The sequence below is a fragment of the Trichechus manatus genome, unplaced genomic scaffold, assembly GCF_000243295.1.
Source record: "Trichechus manatus latirostris isolate Lorelei unplaced genomic scaffold, TriManLat1.0 scaffold00076, whole genome shotgun sequence".
NCBI lineage: Eukaryota > Metazoa > Chordata > Mammalia > Sirenia > Trichechidae > Trichechus > Trichechus manatus.
Window position 1 is genome coordinate 11800136 of NW_004444012.1, and position 21621 is coordinate 11821756.

General features: G+C 50.8%; 1 protein-coding gene and 1 pseudogene across 1 annotated transcript in view; both read left to right on the forward strand.

The window, feature by feature from the left end:
- The first annotated feature begins 2612 nt into the window (after positions 1–2612).
- On the forward strand, positions 2613–6621 carry LOC101354595 (perilipin-2-like; annotated as a pseudogene).
- Positions 6622–16175: 9554 nt separating this feature from the next.
- Positions 16176–21621, forward strand: part of MAP1A (microtubule associated protein 1A) — a 9995-nt gene continuing 4549 nt past the window's right edge. The window contains exons 1-5 of the mRNA XM_023735091.1: positions 16176–16258; positions 16546–16686; positions 16910–21187; positions 21239–21351; positions 21436–21616. Coding sequence (XP_023590859.1) covers positions 17060–21187; positions 21239–21351; positions 21436–21616 — 4422 coding nt within the window. The 5' untranslated portion in view covers positions 16176–16258; positions 16546–16686; positions 16910–17059. The remainder of the gene's footprint in view (positions 16259–16545; positions 16687–16909; positions 21188–21238; positions 21352–21435; positions 21617–21621) is intronic.

Here is a 21621-nt window from a genome sequence, read left to right on the forward strand (position 1 = left end):
GAGAATTGTTATTTATTAATATAATCCATCCTTGCCCAGGAACCGCTCCTGTTGGATTCAGTTGCATATTGCGTGAATGTAGCAAGAGTTAGACTTGACAGCCCACCCTCAACTCTTGTTTATATCAGAAAGTAGTAGTATACTCCAAAGAGACCCGCCAAGATAAGGAGTTTCAGTTACACAGGAGGGGACTGCAGGAGACAGATGTCAACGAAGGTGTTGAAGTGGTAGGAGCCTCAAATCTTAAACAACCTTGTGCATGGGAGTCCTCATGACCCTGCGTGAACTTTACTTCTGGACGGTACATTCTTACGCACTTGAGCTGGTATCAATCTCATTTAGTGCCCTGCCAGTCCCTTCCACTGTGGTGCTCATTTTCCTTATGTCCTGTCTGCTTGGCAGCTATGGGTCTTAGCTTTGGACAACTGGTGCCCCTGTTTTGTTAATGTTCTAAGCACTTTCTTATCTTGCTTATTGGGTAATCTGTCCCTGATCAGAGACCATAGCCAAACACTGCCTTCCATCTCATAGGCTAATGGAATGGATAAGAAAAATGTTATCCATAAATGTTTCTTTTTCACTTTTGAGAATCACTTCCTTAAATAAAAGAACGTAGGAAGAGAGAGAGGAAAAGGAGACGTTTCTTCATCGTCTTTTTCAATGCTCTGCAGGAGAAGGGTAAACCCAGTGCCTTTGCTCTGCCCATTTACTTAATATGAACAAATAGTAATTAGGAAAATTAGTCAACAAATATTTATTATAGGCATCCTATGTGTGCCAGACACAGTAAGAAATGCAGACTTTTCCCCCATTTCAACCTTTTTAGAAATTACTCAGTGCCTTTTCAGAGGTAATTTTACTCGGTGCTTTTGAAGATAAGCCAGCTGCTCGTGCTAAGAGATGACCCTATGGCTGCTAGTATGCATTATGATCATAGTATTTTCCCCAAAAGCCAAGAATAAGCCTCTGACACATTAATCCTGTAACCCAACATGCCTCTCTCTGTGTTAAGAATGCTTTATAGGCAGAACTGAGTATAGACTGGGAATCTGAGCTGCATGCAGCTCCCTTGAAATTTTGGTTGATAAGACCCATGTAACCCAACAAGGCAGGCTGGAATTCCAAACGAGCTCAGACTCCAAGAAAAACTAATGACATCCATTGGGTAAGGGAGGATCCAGCATCTTCTCTCTATGAGTTACCAGAGCTGGCTTAAGTCTTATGAAGACCCTAAGCACTGAAAGGATTATGGTGCCCTCCTCTCCCACACACACATAATTCAAAATGAGTGTAATTAATTCCCATAACAAAGCCCTGGTGGCACAACGGTTAAATGCTCAGTTGCTAACCAAAAGGTCAGTGGTTTGAACCCACCAGTAGCTCCTCAGGAGAAAAGGCCTGGAAATCTGCTCCCATAAAGATTACAGCCTAGGAAACTCTATGGGGCAGTTCTACTCTGTCATATAGCACCGCTGTGAGTCAGAATCTACTCGACAGGACAAAACAACAACTCCAGTAAAGTTCTGGTTTTGTCATGAGGACAACTTTAATACTTTATTTTACATGCCAAATACGATATTATTTCCAGAAAACATTTAGAGATGCTCCTCTCACTTTGTTAATAACCTAAGCTTGTGCTTAGTGTATCATTTGGGTAAACTTATCACTGTATATCAGGAACTGATGAAAGCCTGAGAGCTGAGGATCCCCTAACTGGTTCAAACTTAGCCAAAGCTACTATTACCTTTCATACCATTTGGGATTTATACTGTCTTCTGTCTTGTGTCCACTCCAATGCATACTCAAGGAGAGAACCTATAATACTGCCTTCTCTTGCACCTGTTCTTATCTCTTCTTTCAGTGGTGGATACTGAATTTCCACACAAGTGGAGGTCAAGGAAGCAATCCAGTTGAAAGGAGGGCTTTGAATCTAAGTTTCTATAGTACATAAAATTGAGAAAACGACAATTTCCCATATCAAAAACAGAGGAAGGAGGACCTCACTACCACCAAGAAGAAGAGCTGGGAGTTGAGCGCATCCTTTGGACCCAGGGTCCCTGCACTGAGAACCTCCTAGACCCAGGAGAAAGAGAAAGAGAACTGTAACACTGGAGACAGCATAAGACAGAAGCAGTGGCAGAGAAATGGCGTCAGCAGAATCAGGAGACCAGTGCAAGATGCTGCAGTGAGCTTCCTGGACCATGCAGTAAGGTGGTTACAGTGGGTGTGCCCACTCACAGAATGAGACAGCTGAGCACCTTTGGGCAGGAGGCCTCCTGGCAGATTGGCGTACCTCCGGGCACTTGTTGATGGAGCTAGGCTTGCTGACCCACAGATTGAGAGAGCCGAGTGCCTTTGGGCCAAGGTTTATTGCTGGAGTAGGGTGTCCCTGTGCACTTATTAGTGGAGCTAAAGAGCTTTGTAATACTTGCCCGAGCAGGGCAGAGGCCAGGTTGAGAGGCCCAAGAGGCCAAGAGAGGCCTGCCTGTGAGCACGGCTAAAAACCTGTCCTGACTGAAGAACTGTATTCTGAGTCATTCCTGATCCTAATTGTAACCCGTTGCTTTCCTAATAAACCCCATAATCACTCCTTCTTTCCTCAGGAAGAAAAAATGGAATCTGTCGCAGTTGATGCACAACTGAGTGTGGTGACTAGGGTGGCCAACCTACCCTGGGTGAGCCCCACTTATGACCTGGTCTCCCTAGCTTATGTCAGTACAAAGATCAGTATCCGTACTTGAAGTCTGTGTGTGAGATCGCAGAGAAGGGCATAAAGACCATTACCTCCGTGGCTGTGACAAGTGCTCTGCCCATCATCCAGAAGCTAGAGCCACAAACTGCTGTTGCTAATACCTATGTCTGTAAAGGGTTAGACAGGATTGAGGAGAAACTGCCTATTCTAAATTAGCCAACAAACCAAGTTCTTGACAATGCCAAAGGTGTTGTGACGGGCAAAAAACTACTGTGACTGGGCCTAGATTCCATGACCAGCACAATCACCAGGGTGACTGGGCCTAGATTCCATGACCAGCACAATCACCAGGGTGGTGGACAAGACCATAAGAGCAGTGGCTGGCCGTGTGCAAAGGACCAAGTCTATGGTCAATGGCAGCATTAACACAGTCTTGGGAAGTCACATGATGAAGCTGGTTAACAATGGAGTAGAAAATACACTTACCAAATGAGAGCTGCTGGTAGACCAGTATCTCCCTCTCACCTAGGAAAAACTACAAAAAGAAATGAAAAAGGTCAGAGGATTTGATATGGTTCAGAAGCCAAGTTACCATGTTTGACTGGGATCTCTGTCTACCAAGCTCTGTTCACGTGCCTATCAGCAGGCTCTCATGAGGGTTAAAGCAGCTAAGCAAAAAAGCCAAGAAACATTTCTCAACTCCATCCCACTGTTAATCTGATTGAATTTGCCAGGAAGAATGTGCATGGAGCCAACCAGAAAATTCAAGATGCTCAGGATAAGCTCTACCTCTCATGGGTGAGTGGAAGAGACGCATCAGCCGTGATGATACAGACAAATCCCACCATGCACCATGTAGAATTCTATCAACCCTAGAATTCACTAGTGTAACCCAGGGCTACTCAAAGTGTGGTCCACGGGTTAATGTAAATAAATACAAATTTTGAGACTAAGTACAGAAATTGAGAGTAAGCATTAAAAATTTTCACATTAATTTGACAGAGTATTTTTATTTCTGTTGAATCAATTATTAAAATACATTGGGGTTTGTACTTTGTCTTCTTGCTTTTCTAGTAAATTGTTTTCATTGTATTTTACAAAAGTACTAGTCTGTCACAAATTGGATTTTTTTTTTCCAAGGGCCCTCCATCACAAGTGGTTTGAGAGGCATTGGTTGTAATCACCATATCTGCCAATCCTGCATGACGATGGTGTGGAAGGGGGAGCTACAGAAAAGGGGAGTTTCCAAAAGATCATATCTGGTCAGTCCCAGGGTCAATAGTTAAATGAAGTGCTGTAGGACTCCACAGTCACCACACTACTACATGTGCCTCACAATCATGAATGTCACAGGTCCCCAACAATCCCCCTGGACAGATCTTGAATGACATATTTTTAGTACTCAACTCCTGCCACAGCACACTATTCCTGAACGCAAAATAAAATTTTGCTTTCTATCCCTTGTACATATGTGCATCAGTGTTTTCTGTCTTTAGATGTAGAATTTTGAAGCATAGATACCAACACTCTACAGCTACACTTTACAGATCATTTTGCACACAGCTATATGCACTTTGACACTTAAAATACTTTCTGATAATATGATGATGATACCGAGATTATCACCCAGTGGCTGGGATACTGCTATCCAAGTAACCAAGACCAAACCAAACTCATTGTCGTCAACTCAATCCCGACTCATAGCAAGAAGGTAAGACGGAGTAGAACTGCTCCATAGGGTTTCCAAGGCTGTAATCTTTACAGAAGCAGACTGCCGCATCAGGACCATAGCAGCTGGTGGTGGGTTCAAACTGCCAACCTTTCGGTTAGCAGCTGAGCCCTTCAACCACTGCATCACCAATATCCAAGGGAACCCTAAACCAAACCAAACCACTTGCCATCGAGTAGATTCCAACTCATAGCGACCGATTCCAACTCATAGCAAACGTATAAGACAGAGTTGAAGTGCCCCATAGGGTTTCCAAGGAGCAGCAGGAGGATTGTAACTGCCTATCTTTTGGTTAGCAGCTGAGCTCTTAACCACTGCGCCACCAGGGTTCCTATCCAAGGAAAGAGGGAGATAATTAACAGCGGGATATACTGAATCAGAATCTACAGTTTAACAAGATCCTCAGGTGATTATTATGTATAATACATTTTGAGAACCACAGCTCTGCTGGTGGTTCTCAAAACTGGTCCCTAACCAGCAGCATTAGCATCACCTGGGAATTTGTTAGAAATGCAAATTCTCAGCAGGGGTTCAAACCAGAACAAACTGGAAACCATCTTTAAGGGCTTTAAGGTAGCCAATCTATTTGTGACAGTGCCTGCCTTTGATACAGAAGAACTTCCCAAATACTCATACAGCACACATGTGCAATTTTAGTACTAGCATAGTATGCATTTGCAGCTGTAACTAATAAGACTTAACTCTAGCCGGGGCTGGATCTTAGGCCTGAGTTTCTGCCTCTATCATTCGATCAGGAGCCTTTGTGGCGCAGTGGTTAAAGCACTTTGGCTGCTAACCCGAAGGTCAGCAGTTCTAACCCATCAGCCCGATCTACGAGACAAAGATGTGGCAGTCTACTTCCATAAAGATTTACACCTTGGAAACGCTATGGGGCAGTTCTACTCTGCCTTGTAGGGTTGTTAGGAGTCAGAATCAACTCAATGGCAATGGGTTACCATTTGATCGGTATGTGATCCTTCCCTATACCATTCATATCTATTATCTAACCTCTTTGTCAGATTTGATAGAGCCTGTGATTAACTGGTGCTGACCCTTATACTAAGGCCCTGTGCCAGTTCAGAGCCCCATCCCTGGAGTTGCTATGGAAACTGTCCCCTTCCTCTCTCTACAACCTATTGCGGCTGTCTGCTTCCACATGGTAACTCTTTACTGATTGTAGAAAAGGAGGCCTACGCATCTCTCCGTGCTCTTTTCCAGATTCAGATCCACAATGGTGGCAGGCGGAGGTGTAGTGGAACACCGTCTCATGTGTCATACAGGGTGAGGCACCCCTACCATTCGAGGTTCAGCCAGGGCTCCTATTTCCCTTTGTGCTACAGAAGAGATTCTCAGGGCTAAGTCCAAACTGGCTGCAGAATGGACTGGCTATTTCGCTATAACACATGCTCTGTGATAGGGACACATGTTGTGTCATCCTTAACATGCAGACACTGCCCAACCCTCCTCAGAGCCTCCAGGGAGGAGATGGGTCACACGGGGCTCAAAGGCAGCTTTGCTGAATCAGGTACTGGGCTCCTTTCTACCCAGTACCATCCCCAAAGTGTAAGGCAAAAGGGACAAAAAAACAACTGCTGCTGGAGCCCTAGGGTGAAAGCCAGGCTCTCTGTCTGATACATACATGTACGGAATGATTCAATTTCCTCGGTAAAAAAAAGCTGCCGTAGTGCAGAGTAGGGGGTGGGGGCACATTGAAGAATGGGGGAGGGCAATTTATAGCACCATTTTTACAACGCTGTTCCAGTCAGTCATGTAACAGTGCCAGAGCTCCTCAATCCTCTCTCCTACCCCCTGGTCCTTTGGTTTTGGAAAGGTCACCCTCTTCTCTGGTTCAAACATTGCCCCTCCTGTTTTGAGAATTCCCCAGGGGAAGTAAAACCGGTCTCCCAAGGTTACCCATTTCAGCGTCACATCACTCAAGGAGCCGGGAAGGCATTTCTTGGGTTTTACTCAAATGCCCCTTGCTGCAGTCTGAGCTCATTGCACTGGAGTCCTGCACTCGGCAGTGATGGAGCCTAGCCAACCACTGTCTTGGGAATAACAAGTCACTATGGCCTCAGTCAGGGCCGGAAGGTCACTCTGTCCCCTCCAATACTGCGCAGTCTCCACGAGCACGCCGAAGGCCTGGGGCAAGGGGGGCGGGGAAGCAGAGGACCGAGGCCAGGACCTTGGCAAGCAGTGAAAAGTTTTTTTAAAAATTAATAAAAAATAAAAAAGCCAGACACAGAGCTGGAGACAACGATACAAACTTGAGAGACAGAGATGGACAAGATGGCTCCCCTCAGTTCGGGCGAGGCTGTGGAACTGCAGGACAGTATTTATCGGAAAAACATCCTAACTAGAAGCTTCTTCCGGCGCCGAGGCCCCTCAGAGCCCCCACCCCTGCCCAAATCGGAGCGGGACATCCCTCGGGAAAGGTGACGCGGGGCCTGAAGGGGACCGTCATCACCCTCGCGCGAGCCGGGCGAGACCGCAGAGCCGCACGTCCGGGCCCCAGGCCCGCCCCTGCGGCTCCGGTGCCCCGCCCTCTGACAGGCAGCAGCCAATGAGCAGCTTCGGCCGCCAGCCTTTAAGAACCGCGCGCACTCTCCCCGCAGCGGACGCTGCCGGCCTAGCACTCCGTGGGAGTTTCCATGGAGACCGAGGCTAGGCCCGGGCGGCCTCCCGGCGTTGCCATGGAGACAGCTCCGGGACTAGGGCTGCGAAGCCCCGACGCTCCGCTGGCTCAGAACCCTGCGGAGCAGCTGTGCGAGGCCGGAGCCGCGGTGGCGGCGGCACGGTGGGACTCGCGGAAACACTCTTTGCTCATCGTGATCGGTGATATCGGTACTGAGAGTCAGCTGAGGGCCGTGCGGGCCCACCTTGAACAAGGTGAGCCTCTGTCCCGGCTATGCTGCCGGCGTCCTCCATCCCGTGCTTCTCCGCCATCTATGTTCACCTCCCCGTGCGTAGGTCTGCATCCTCCATCCCTCGTGTACACTTCCTGAGATCTGAGCGCCCGGTTGATCTCAATCTTCAGCCCCTGTCACCTGCATCGTCCATGCCATGCGTCCGTACCCTCCCGAGCTACCCACGCATCCTTCCCGCACACCCCGCAGCGTTCCGCAGTCTCCCAGAGGTGGGGAAGCCCTGTGCAGCCCCTGGGGTCCCTCCCGCCACGCCCCTCTTTTTTGCTGTGTCTCGGGGCCAGACGTTGGGAAGTCCTCACCATTCCCTGGAGAGTCTGGTCCCTACCTTACAGTGTCTTCTTTGGGGGCCCTGAGCAGCACGAGGTGCTTTCTGAACGCCGGGACGAATCTCCAAGTGCTGGCCAACCTGAGAGAGTGACTTTCGTGGCCACTGGCTCCTCAGTCCTCACCTGCCTCCCCAGATGCCGCGCCTGTGGCTGTGGCGCAGTGCTGCGGAGCCACCTGCGGGTGGAAGCAAGCCGCGGAGGGATGGAGGCAAGGAGGGGGGCATAGAAGGAGAGTCTAGAATCCTACTTAGCTGAAAGGACCAGGAGGACAGTCCCCAGTAGCTGGGACTAGGTCCTTGGGTGTCACTTCTACCACAATTGGTCAACTCTGGAAGAAAATGCCTACATATGAACTCATTAATGACCAAGTTTAGTCTAAATTCTACGCTTCTCCCTCTGGCACAGGCAAAGTCCGGGAAAGGTGCGGGTCAGGCCATAGACACAGGCAAGAGGCGCCTTTGTTCCGGCCCTCAGTTTGTGAGAGACATCCATGCGGCTGATCGTGGCTGCGTCCTTATCCCTTCCCTCCTCTTCCCTGTTCTGTGAGCTTGAAAGTGTTCCCTGCAGTCCAACCTTCCTGACCTTATCTAGAGCCCTCTTTGTTTCTCTTTCTCTCACAGGGATTCTCTCCTGGAACATTGACTTATCATCCTTTGACCTGAACCAACAGTTGAGACTCTTCATTACCCGGCACCTAGCTCACTTCTCTTCAGAGGTCAAAGGTTAGGACTAGTACCATTTGTTTCAGTCCTTTGGGTAGGCTGGTCACAGAAGTGCAGAGGTCTGTCTGTGGCAGAACTGGCCTTGTGGGAGGTTTGGGTGGGAGAGAAGGGAGAGACTTCTTAGAGGACAGTTGCAGAGCTCCACAGCCATCCCAGCATAGTCAGTACACTTTGCAGACACATGGCATGATGGTGGTGGGAGCTTGGAGAGTATAATTCCAGCCCAAGAAGAGGGTGGTTCATGGACAGCTACTGATGTGCACTAAGGGAATGAGGTACTTCTCTGAGTAATCTATCATCTCCCATGCAAAAATCCACTCTCTTTTGTGTTCCCCTTTCTGCATCCCCCAGCCTTCCCCATTCCCTTTTCAGAGACCCCAGAACCTCCCAGTCACCTTTCTAGACCCTTGCTTAGTGCTTTCCCTCAAGCTGCACAGTCTACCTACCACATTTTAGGGTTTCTGGGTTTCTCCTTTGGTTCAGCCAACAGATCTCCAGAGCAGAGCAGTATCCTGGTACCCAAAGCTGATGAGCACCATCAAATCCAGGGTGGGAAGCAACATCTCCTGGATTTACTATTACAAGAGCTAGTTGCACTCTGAGATTTGGCTCTGAGATCAAAGTTCACAGGGCACAGTTTCCCGTTCTGCTGGGTGGGAGAAACGGGTTAGAGGTCTGGGAAAATAAGAGTTTAGGAACTATCATTCTATGACAGTATGCGGTGGGATGTCGTGGGGAGACTGCAGAAAGCCCTGCGCTCCATTATAAAAGCACTGGGCATCTGGTCACATTATTGGTAAATGTTGGCACATCAGTCCATGCACCAGTGCCTTTTATGGAGTATAACAGCCATCCGGCTCAATAGTCACTGCTACAAACGACTGAACTCATATCTTATACACGTAATTCTCAATTATACAGTACGGTAGATAGTCATCTCTTCCTCTTTTTCTGTTCTTCCTCCTAACTGCCAGATCTTTGGTCATTTCCCTGATCACCAGCTTCTCTAGAGATGCCGCTGTAGAGAGGAGGAGACAAAGTTAATATGATAAATACTGTATTATCCTAGGAGTATGTGCAGCAATTTAGAAAATGTGAGGCTGGCCTCTTCCTGATGTGAAGCTCGTCACTCACCGTTTTGAGACTGCCTTCTCTTCAGAATTACTCATGCCATGGCTTCCTCCATTAGCACTAAGGATTGAAAATTGACAGTTTTACCACTTAGTGCTTCTGGGAGCTTTGGTTTAAGGGTAGATATGAGGATGATAGGGTGTAAAATTAATGACTAAGTTGAAGCTTGGGGGTTATCTGTTGATCTTCATAATTCACACTAATTTCTCCAACCTTGTCCTTCTGACCACAGAGACTTGAGAGTAGGCTGCTTTTTGGAAAGACATGAGACATGAACAGAAATTAAACTAAGTACTTAGCCAAATTCCAGATTAAGATGCAGGGATGCTTAGGAAGATGCTTACAGGGACATGCATAGTTACTCTCAGGCACTTCCCAGAAACAAGCATAGACATATAAACATCCACCGGGCCTTTTCAATCAACGAGTTTTGCCATGGTATCCTTAGGAGCTTGGGGCCATACACCTAAGACCAGGGCTTACTTTAGTGTACTGAATTTTTTTAGGTTTCGGACATTTCCATGGTGGCCTGTTTATGTCCCTGGAGAATAGTGGAGAATTTTCTGGAAAAACCCACATGGCTCAAGACAGTCACAGCCCCACCCCTGCTGGCTCCTCTTTCAGCTGTCCCCACAGGCAGCCTAGAGCAGCTGCAGACACTGCTCCTCCCTAAAGCCTCCTGTTAGTAGGGGGGCAGAGGGAGCCAGGCAACTGGGATGGGCCCGAAGGAATATGCTAATACCTTATGATTTGATCCTTTCTACCCACCCACAGACTGGGCCACCCTCCCTATCACCTGTTCTCAATCCCCAGGCCAAAGTGCTGAGAAAGGTGACAAAAACGAATCCTACAGTGACAGGGACAGTGTAAAGGTTCTTACCCCCCTCCCCACACACACATCCACATCCACACACCCACATGTAGAAAAGAAGGGACTGATGGAGAGTCAGTGGCCCAGCTTCTTCTAACGGTCAAGGCTGGCAAAGGTTTTCACAAGATGGCTTTTGCGAAAGGGAGTTACCAGTGGTGGCTTGAGACCTTCCTTTCTAACTCCTGCAAAACATCTGGAGTTTTCACGCATTATAATGCAAACCCAGGAACAATTGGGGTGGTGGAAAACTGAGTTTCAACAACACTCTGATACTTCTTTTGAGAGACAGTAGGAAGGGAGGGGCTTTATAATTCATAACTGGTATTCTGGGACGCTAAAGAACACAGGCTAAGGGACCAGTTTGGAAGCCTTCTGTCTGATACTCCATTACCACTGATGTACTCGGAAGGTGGTAGTTACCTCTACAAACATGAAAGCCATCTTGAATCACTAGAGCAGCTCACTGGTTCTTGGAACTGGGGTTTGCTTCACTGTCTGAAATGGAAAAGCAGGGACATGACTAGTTCTTCAAACCCCATCCTGCAGGCCTCTCCAGTTCTGGGTTCACTTGGGAGCTAAGGATACTGTAGGGTTGGTCTGGTCTGAGATTCTGATTTAGGATTGTTCTGGTCACCTAGATCTGCCTGGATGACCTCTCAGGAATCTTCCACCAAAGAGAAACAGACTTCCTGTGGCATTTGTGCATTACAGATTCAGGATTCTAGAAATGAAGCACTTTTTCACCTTTTATGCCAATCAATCCTCACAGTATTATTGGAAGATGGTATTGATATTAATTATACTCATTTTATAATGTAGGGAGTGAGGTCTCAGAGAGGTTAGGTGGTTTGTTTAGCAGCATGATTAGTAAAATGGTGGAGCCAGGTCTCTGATGTCACTTCGTGTCTGAGCTCAGGCCTCTCTCTCTTCTTTGGCATCTCCCCATTTCATTGCAGCAGAGCTTAGGAAAACAGCAGGTGGAGGCTTGGTTGTGGTAGGTGGCTGTTCAGAGAGTGAGGGATGAAGGAAAACACCACTGTGAATTGGAGCCATGCCTAGGGTGTGGCTCTTGGGGTGGCAGCTGAGTGTAAGGGTGGGCTCTGCACGGGGCTGGGAAATGCTATGTTGTCCTCAAGCCAAATATCTACTTAAGTTTCCCTCTGAACACACTCCAGAGAGCCCTAGGAAGCACAGAGGAGATAGAAGGCTTGAGGTGGGAAGAAATAAGAACTATGAATTTGCAGAAGGGAGATGTTTCCCTTTTTTGATGCTCAGAACCCAGCCTGGTTTGTGCTGTATGTCTCTGCAGATGGCCTCCCCTATCCAAATGGGGATGTTGCCATCTTGCTGCTTTGCATCTCTGGATCAGAACAAGGTTTCCTCCCATCCCGCCTCTCCCCCGCTACACACACACAAGGGTGCTGGTGACTCAGCTCCTCCTCTTCTCTGGCTGCAGTTAAGGGGGGGTGGAGGATGCTGACAGCAGAGACTATTTTGGCTTCTCTGACCTTCAGTGCAGCTCTTGGCAGCCCAGGGCAAGGGTGGAGCTGCTGCTGGGGTATGTGTGGGACCGCTGTTAATGTGAAGAAGGCTTTAGGATCTGGCCAGGACTGGGGAGGGCTGAGAAAACAGAAGAGGGCAGGGAAGGACCAGTGTGAAAGCGTGGGCGTCACCCGGTTGGAACTGAGTCCTACAGCTCCCAGACCCACCCTTTCAGTCCTAGAGCACTTCGCTAAATCTGAGACAGAGGTGGGGACTGAGGGAAATAGGGCCAACGTTAGAAGGGTCAAGATAGTATAAGACAGAGGCAGCAAAGAGACATAGAAAGCCGCAGAGACAAGGAAATAACAGGGACCCAACCATCCTATAAAGCTGTTACAAGATCTCTTAACCCAAAGAGTACTTTATGTTACATTTAATAATTGGCCTGTAGTCAGAAAACCTTGCTTGTTTGGGGCCCTGGTGATTCCCCTTGGTCCCTGTTAACCTCTTCACTGAAAGGCAGAAAGCACCCTGTGGAGTCACCAAGGTCTGAGACTGTCACTTCACACCCAATGCCCCCAAATGCTGAGTGTCAGTGCCTGTAGGTGACTGTGCTGTGCGGCATTGGCACAGAGCCGCAGGCGGTTCCTAGACCCCTGTGCTCTGCCCGACCCCGCCACCATGAGTTAGGACCATATGTCTACTCCAGAATTTCAAAATACCCTCCAACCCTAAATAGGACTTATTTCTGCCCTGGTTTCTGCAGCTGTGGCTCAGAAGATGACAGAGCTCAGTACCTCTCCCCAGCTCCAGCCTTCTTCTCAAGCAGTACCCCCCCACCCTACCCCATGCTTTCGGCCCCCAGCCTCTTTGTCTCCTGCTCCTCCAGGGACTGAAGGTCACTCCCTGGGTCTGTCTGAGGGGACAGGCAGCAGATGGTTCCTGAGAAAAGGGGGAGGGCCCAGGCAGCCCACGCCTCCTGTATTCCCCCTCTATGACCTAGCTAGGGGCTTTGGTCTTTTGGCTGATACTAAATGAATAAATCAGGGTTGGGGGAGAAGGGTCTCTGCCCTGTGGGCCACAAGAGATCACCCCCGGCTCTGAGCCGCTAGACATCTCCTCAGCCCCGCAGAACCAGGCAGAAGCAGCACCAGAGCACTAACATTGTGAAGGCAAAGAAACAGTTAAGCCTCCAGTGCCTCGTCAGGGACCAGCCCCTCGTCCCCGCCTTGGCGCCGCCCTCCCCATCAAGCGCCCCCCCCACCCCAGCAGACTTCCACCCCAAGTGCCGCATACTCTTCCCTGAAGCTGCCAGCCGGGGCCAGAGCCACCGCGGGCCAGGGCCACCGCCTCCATGAGGGCTCCCTCCCACACCCCAGGGTAAGAGCCGAACTGGTGGGCTTATCATGGGGGCTGGGGGATGTTGTGATAGGGAGGTGGGATGGGGATAACAGGAAGGGACTTAATCTGGTGCTTCTGGAACTAGCCCAGTGGGGTGGGCAGGCTGAGGGAATGGAGAGAGACGATGAGTATTACCGGCTGTGGAGCCAGCCCAGACCCAGAACCAGGCGGAGGCCAAGAGGGCCAGGAGAGTCCGTTCACCTCTCTGTGGGCTCAGGGTAGGAGACGCTGGCCAAGGGCCAGAAGCAGAGGGTGGTGACACTGGCTTTGCCGGGCAGCCTGGGGTGTCAGAGAAATTTGGGGCTTAGTCTTGGCAGGGATGGAAGAATCTGGGGAGGGGGGGCCAGTAACGGGAAGGCACCTAATGGGAGGGTGCCTGGGTATCAGCTGCGGGATCAGTCAGCTGCTCCCATGCTGAGGGTGAGCAGGGTAGCGAGTTTTTGCCAAGTAAGGGAAGGTGGGGGACACCATGGAAAAGAAGGGAGGGAAGGGTCATTAAGACGTGGCATGCGCCTCCCCACAGACCAACCAGTTTGCAGTGGGCTCCCCCCCGCCATTCCCTAAAGCCAGCATGAGACTGGGACTCTATGCCCCCGCTTTCTGGCCCCCTGAGGCCGCTGCAGAGATTGAGAGCACTCCCTTCCCAGCAGCTGCCCTGTATTCCCAGTCCGGTCTACCCCACAGGTTCCCCACCCCCACCTCCTCTCTGCTGCTTTTCCCAAGATGGGGGCTCTTAAACAGGAGCCAGTTTCTTCTCCCTCTCCGCGTCCCCCCACCCCCACCCCCCATGCAGAGGCAGCCAAGAAAATGACTTGTCATGCTGGGGTGGGGGGTGGGGGCGGAGCCGGAGCCGGGCTCAGCGCGCAGGCACACACAGTCACACACTGCGGCAGACTGCAGCTGCCCGCGCTGCCCCCCTCCCCGCCGCCTCACTGCGGAGACACCTGCCCTCCCGCTCAGCCTCAGCACCCACAGCCCACCCCGCCCCATCCCTGGCCGGGGCAGTGCCGTGCCTCGCAGGATAGTCCTTTCCAAAGAAAAAGGAAAAACAAGTCAGTTCCCTTCAGTGGGAGAGCTGCCGGAGGAGAAGAGAGAAGCAGGGCTTTCTCCTAGGCCTGGGAACGAGGGCATGGGATGTAAACTGTGTGGTTGCAAATCAGAACTGCAGAGCATGTGAGTCAGGAGTGGGGGTCTTGTGCCAGGACAGGAACTGGGATCAGAAGAGTCTTGTGGCTATAAACAGGGAGCTATGAGGGGCGATAGACTTGCGGGGAGGGGTAGATAGAAAGCAAATGGGTCTGTGCCACATGTATTTCTCTTTCTGGCCATCGGAGCTCAGGTGTGACCTTGTGTGAGGAGGCCCTCTTCTAAATTTGAATGAGCTGGCAGCTCCCTGAACCTTGATATCCCTCATCTACCCAAGCCCTGCCCCTCCTGCCTATGAGGTGGCTCTCATCCTCTGAGCTGACTCAAAGCCTCCTTCAATTCCCAAGTTAATAGAAGGGAACCCTTGAACTCCTTTTGGGCCCTACCCACCCTGCATGGAGTTTGGTCGTCTGACACCATCCAGAGTTCATTCCCCTGCAGCTGTGTCTGCAGCCCTGTGCTGCCACATCTGCCTGATCCTGGCACCATGGCTCCTTCTCATAACAAAGGCCCTGGCCCCAGGCTTCCCTTGTCGGAGCTCAGAAAGAGCAGGGGAGACTTGGGTCACAGAAGCGAGTCTAGGGGACAGATTATGAACCCTCCCACCAGCAGACAGCCTACACCCAAAGCCATCTGTTTTATCCTCCACTGTGTGCTGCAGCTGGGGAGGGGGAGAGGAAGGGCCGAGGCAGGGGATGGCAGCATCCTTCTTCATTATCTTCTCTCTGACCTGCCACCTTCTTTCTTTGCTATATTGCTTCGTGTTTCATGTAAGTCTGGAAAAGGGAAGTAGAGAGGGGATTTGGGGATGTCTTATCTTTCTCCATGGTCTGAGGAACTCTCTGAATCTCTTCTTCCTTATTTATGGGCTTCTTGTATGTGAACCCCAAGCTCCTCACCTCCATGGTAGAAGGCTATGACAGGAGAGGAGCAAGGATGAGAGGGGAAACTGTTCACAAGGATGGGTTGTGGGGTAGTGAACCAGGCCTCTCTGGAGCCTGGAGAACATGAACATGAGGTGGGACAGGGAGCTGTGACATTTTTGGGGTAGGAACAGTATGATTGAGAGCATGTATGTGAGTGCAGACTTGGCCTTTGAGGGGCCAGAGACCAGAACAGGAAGTTATAGTCCTATTTCTACTCTTTGGATTGTAAAACCCTTAGACAGCATAGGTCTCTCTGAGCTTTCTGGAATGGGAATTCTGGCCTTGGATGGGGTGAGGGAGAGGAAAAGAGTAAAGAGGGGATGTGTCTATAGACACTGCACAGAAGCGTCTATATCCTTATTTTCAGACATTCTGCTGGCATGGAAGGCCAGGGCAGAAGCAAGCTAGTGAGAAGAGAGCTGAGTGAGGATCATGGTCCCGGGAGCCCTCCCTCTAGCTGAGCCCTCATTCCCAGGCAGCACCAGGAGCTTAGTGCTCCAGAGGGACAAAGGCTTCTTGTCAAGGGGGCAGTCTGAAGTGGAAGTTCCAGGCAGGGGGTGGGGATGGGCACTGGGCAGGCAGAGGGTGTGGCAGATGAAGGGAGGGGAAAGACAGTCAGTGTGGGGAGGGGAGGTGGAAAACTCTGACAGGGAAAGGTTTGAGGAGCCATTTCCTAGACCTTACTCAGCAGTATCCAAGGTGGCCCTTTCCCAGGCCCCATTTTCTGCTAGTGCATTCTTTCCTCTCCTGCCCCACACAGTGTCTCTCCATTTCAGTCTGTACCCACTCTCTTCAATACACATTCCTGCATCTCTCCCTCAGGCCAAAGGACCCTCTGCCACCAGAGTGAGATCCTGGAAACCGTCATCCTGGTAAACCCCAGTGCAGACAGCATCAGCTCAGAGGTAAGGCTGGGGCCTATGCTTTGCCAGGAGGGCCTGCTGAAAGGGCTGTAACCCACCCTTGTCTGTGCTACTGCTTTAAGGGAAGAATTTCTGGACTTGGCTTTGAACTGTCTTTTCTCTGCCATCTAAGCAACCTTACAGTCCCCAACCCTACTCTGGAGGTGTTTTAAGGGATACCAGTGGGGGACATGTCTTTGCATCTTTGCAGTACTGAGGGGGTCCAGGACCATTCAGTGCCCTTCCCTAGTTTCCCCACATCTGTGATCACTCCCCTCCTTCTGCTCTAGGTTCACCATCTCCTTAGCAGCCCATCCACTCACAAACTACTGATCTTGAGCGGGCAAAGTTTAGAGCCTGGGGGAGAGCTCATCCTGCAGAGTGGCACCTACTCCTACCAAAACTTTGCCCAGGTCCTTCACAAACCTGAGGTAAGTTCCATGCCTGCATGTCTGGGAGGCAGGGGGTATGGGTAGGACTAGAGCTGTGGGAAAGGATCGAAGGAAGGGAAAATCTCACATTGCTTGGCTATTGGGGGCCCTAGCAGAAATGTAGGCGTTCACCTCAGAAAGAGGTAGAGATTAGCAGATTGAATCTGAGTCAGGTTAAGACAACCCAATGACCTGATCAGGCTTCTATCTCCCATTCCTCTAGATTGCCCAGTTGCTCAGCAATAGAGACCCTGGAATCCAGGCCTTCCTCACCGTGTCCTGCTTAGGGGAGGGTGATTGGAGCCACCTAGGACTATCCAGTTCCCAAGAGACCCTGCACATCCGGCTAAACCCTGAGCCCACGCTGCCCACCATGGATGGCGTGGCCGAGTTCTCCGAGTACGTCTCTGAGACTGTGGATGTGCCATCCCCCTTTGACCTGCTGGAGCCTCCCACCTCAGGGGGCTTCCTCAAGCTCTCTAAGCCTTGCTGCTACATCTTCCCTGGTGGCCGTGGGGACTCTGCCCTCTTTGCTGTCAATGGTTTCAACATCCTGGTGGATGGTGGCTCTGATCGCAAGTCCTGTTTCTGGAAGCTGGTACGGCACCTGGACCGTATTGACTCGGTGCTGCTCACGCACATTGGGGCAGACAACCTGCCAGGCATCAATGGACTCCTGCAGCGCAAAGTGGCAGAGCTAGAGGAGGAGCAGTCCCAGGGCTCCAGCAGCTACAGCGACTGGGTGAAGAACCTCATCTCCCCTGAGCTTGGAGTTGTCTTCTTCAATGTGCCTGATAAGCTGCGGCTGCCTGACGCCTCCCGGAAGGCCAAGCGCAGCATTGAAGAGGCCTGCCTCACTCTGCAGCACCTAAATCGCCTGGGCATTCAGGCTGAGCCTCTGTACCGCGTGGTCAGCAACGCCATTGAGCCACTGACCCTCTTCCACAAAATGGGTGTGGGCCGGCTGGACATGTACATCCTCAACCCTGTCAAGGACAGCAAGGAGATGCAGTTCCTCATGCAAAAGTGGGCAGGCAACAGTAAAGCCAAGACAGGCATTGTGCTGGCCAATGGGAAGGAGGCTGAAATCTCAGTGCCCTACCTGACCTCTATCACTGCTCTGGTGGTCTGGCTGCCAGCCAACCCCACTGAAAAGATTGTTCGTGTGCTTTTTCCAGGGAATGCTCCTCAAAACAAGATCTTAGAGGGCCTAGAAAAGCTTCGGCACCTGGATTTCTTGCGCTACCCTGTAGCCACACAGAAGGACATGGCTACTGGGGCTGTGCCTGCCAACCTCAAACCCAGCAAAATTAAACAGCGGGCTGACAGCAAGGAGAGCCTCAAAGCCACTACCAAGACACCCGTTAGCAAGCTGGCAAAACGGGAGGAGGTGGCCGAAGAGGGAGCCAAGGAGGCCCGCTCAGAGCTGGCCAAGGAGTTAGCCAAGACAGAGAAGAAGGCAAAAGAGCCATCTGAGAAGCCCCCAGAGAAGCCTGCCAAGCCTGAGAGGGTGAAGACAGAATCAAATGAGGCATTGAAGGCAGAGAAGCGAAAGTTGATAAAGGACAAGGTGGGGAAGAAGCACCTGAAAGAAAAAATATCAAAGCTGGAAGAGAAAAAAGACAAGGAGAAGAAAGAGATCAAGAAGGAGAGAAAGGAGCTCAAGAAGGATGAAGGAAGGAAGGAGGAGAAGAAGGATGCTAAGAAGGAGGAGAAGAGGAAAGATACCAAACCTGAGGTCAAGAAGATTTCCAAGCCAGACCTGAAGCCCTTTACCCCTGAGGTACGTAAGACCTTGTACAAAGCCAAGGCCCCTGGAAGAGTCAAGATGGACAAGAGCCGAGCTGCCCGTGGCGAGAAGGAGCTGTCCTCTGAGTCACGGACACCCCCAGCCCAGAAGGGGTCTATCCCACTCCCACCAGTCAGTGGGCACAGGGAGCTGGCCCTGTCCTCACCGGAGGACCTTACACAGGACTTTGAGGAGATGAAGCGTGAGGAGAGGGGGTTGCTGACTGAACAAAGGGACATAGGACTAGGAGAGAAAGCACTGCTTCCAGACACTGCAGATGAGGGACCCCCAAGCACAGCTACCCAAGGAATACCACCCTCTGTCCCAGGCTTGGAACAAGCAGAGCCTTTGATGAAGGAGAAAGAGGTTGTCCCAAACATCCCTGGGGAACAAGGCAGCAAGGACAGAAGTCCAGACTCTGGGGCTGAACCAGAGGAAGAGAAAGATACATGCGAGGAAAAGAAGCAGAAGGAAGCAGAGAGGCTCTCAGATAGAACAGAAGACAGAGAAGAAAGTGAACCTGAGGTAAAGGAGGACGTGATAGAGAAGGCTGAATTAGAAGAAATGGAGGAGGTGCACCCTTCAGATGAGGAGGAAGAGGAAGAGACAAAGGCTGAGAGTTTTTACCAAAAGCATACGCAGGAAGCCCTGAAGGTAACCCCAAGAGACAGGGAGGCTCTTGGCAGCCGAGAACTAGGACTCCAGGGTAAGGTCCCAGAGAAGGAGACCTCATCATTCCTAAGTAGCCTGGCTACACCTGCAGGAGCCACTGAGCACGTCTCTTATATCCAGGATGAGACAATCCCTGGCTACTCAGAGACTGAGCAGACCATCTCAGACGAGGAGATCCATGATGAGCCGGAGGAGCGCCCAGCTCCACCTAGATTTCCTACAAGTACGTATGACCTCCCGGGGCCTGAAGGTCCTGGCCCCTTTGAGGCAAGCCAGCCTGCAGACAGTGCCATTCCTGCCACCTCCAGCAAAGGCTATGGAGCACCAGAGACTGAACTCACCTACCCCCCCAACATGGTGGCTGCCCCTTTGGCTGAAGAGGAGCATGTGTCCTCAGCCACCTCAATCACTGAGTGCGACAAGCTTTCTTCCTTTGCCACATCAGTGGCTGAAGATCAGTCTGTGGCCTCACTCACAGCGCCCCAGACAGAGGAGACAGGCAAGAGCTCCCTACTGCTCGACACAGTCACAAGCATCCCTTCCTCCCGTACTGAAGCCACTCAGGGCTTGGACTATGTGCCATCAGCTGGTACTATCTCACCCACTTCCTCACTGGAAGAAGACAAGGGCTTCAAATCACCACCCTATGAGGACTTCTCTGTGACTGGGGAGTCTGAGAGGAGAGGAGAAATTGTAGGAAGAAGCTTGCCTGGAGAGAAAGTCGTGAAAGAGGAAGAGGTAGAGACTGCAAATGTAGAGTTGTCAGAGAAACTTCCGATGTTTGGTGCCCCTGGGCACGCCCTACATGCGGGGGAACCAGCCCTCGGAGATGTGGAGGAGCGCTGCCTCAGCCCAGATGACAGCACAGTTAAGATGGCCTCTCCTCCACCATCTGGTCCACCCAGTGCCACTCACACACCCTTTCATCAGTCCCCAGTGGAAGAAAAGTCTGAGCCCCAAGACTTTCAGGACACAGGCTCCTGGGGAGACACTAGGCACACACCGGGTGTGGGCAAGGAAGATGCTACAGAGGAGATAGTCGGGCCCAGGCCTGAAGAGGTCACACTCGAGAAGGAGGGGGAGGTGTCACCTCCTAGGAGCCCCCAAGCCCAGGAAGCATCCATCGGCATTGTTGGGGGTCACACAGGCTGCACCATCCAACTGTTGCCAGAACAGGACAAAGCAATAGTCTTTGAGACTGTGGAGGCAGGAGAGCCCACGGGGCCAATTCCGGGAGTAGAAGCCCTTCCCAGAGATGTGAGAACATTACTCCAAGAACCTGGAGAACCTCAGAAAGGTGAAGTGCTCCAATTTTCTGATCGAGGCCTCTCCCCTGAAGACGCAGAATCCCCCTCTGTCCTCAGCATGGTCTCCCCAGACATTGTCAACCAAGAGCCCACCCTTAGGTCTCCCTGTGGCCTGATAGAGCAGCACCTACACAAAGACCTCTGGCCAGAGATGGCTCCAGAAGACACGCGGTCACTTTCTCTGTCTGAAGAGAGCCCCAGCAAGGAGACCTCTCTGGATATCTCTTCTAAGCAGCTCTCTCCAGAAAGCCTTGGCACCCTCCAGTTTGGGGAATTAAGCCTTGGAAAGGAAGAAAAGGGGCCTCTAATGCTGGCTGAGGATACCTCTGACCACCTAGCCCCTGTGCTTGTTCCAGAGCCCCATCCAGCCACAGTGACACTTCCCACAGATAGGACCACTGGGTCATCTGCCCAGGCAGACATCACAGATGAGAGCCCCGACAGAAAACTACCTGCCAGCCCCTTCTGTCACTCCACACTATCGAGAGATGGGAAGCACTCACCAGAGGTGACCACAAGCCCTGGTGAACACAGTTTGACATCTGATAGCTCTCTCACCAAGAGTCCTGAGTCTTTGCCAAGCCCTGCCATGGAGAACATTGCTATGGAATGGGAAGGTACAGTTCCACGGTCGAAAGACAAAGAAACCCTAGAGCAGAAGGACAAGGTGCCTGAGCCAAAGGATGAAGTCTTACAGCAGCAGGACAAAACTCTGGAGCAGAAAGATATTCTTGTAGAGCAGAAAGATATTCTCATAGAGCAGAAAGAGATTGTTGTAGAGCAGAAAGATATTATTGTAGAGCAGAAGGATATAGCCACCAATCAGAAAGATGAGGCTCTGGAAGAAAAGAACAAGGCTGTGGAACAGCAGGATAAAACATTAGACCAAAAAGACAGAGAATTAGAACAAACAAACAAAGCTCTGGATCAGAAGGATAAGGCCCTGGAAGCAAAAGACACAGACTTAAAACAAAAACACATAGACTTAGAACAAAAAGACACAGCCTTAGAACAGAAGGACAAAGCTCTGGAGCCAAAAGATATAGACTTAAAACAAAAAGACAGTGTCCTAGAACAGAAGGACAAGACCTTGGAACAAAAAGACATACAACAAAAAGACAAAGCCTTGGAACAGAAGGACAAGACCTTGGAACAAAAAGACATAGA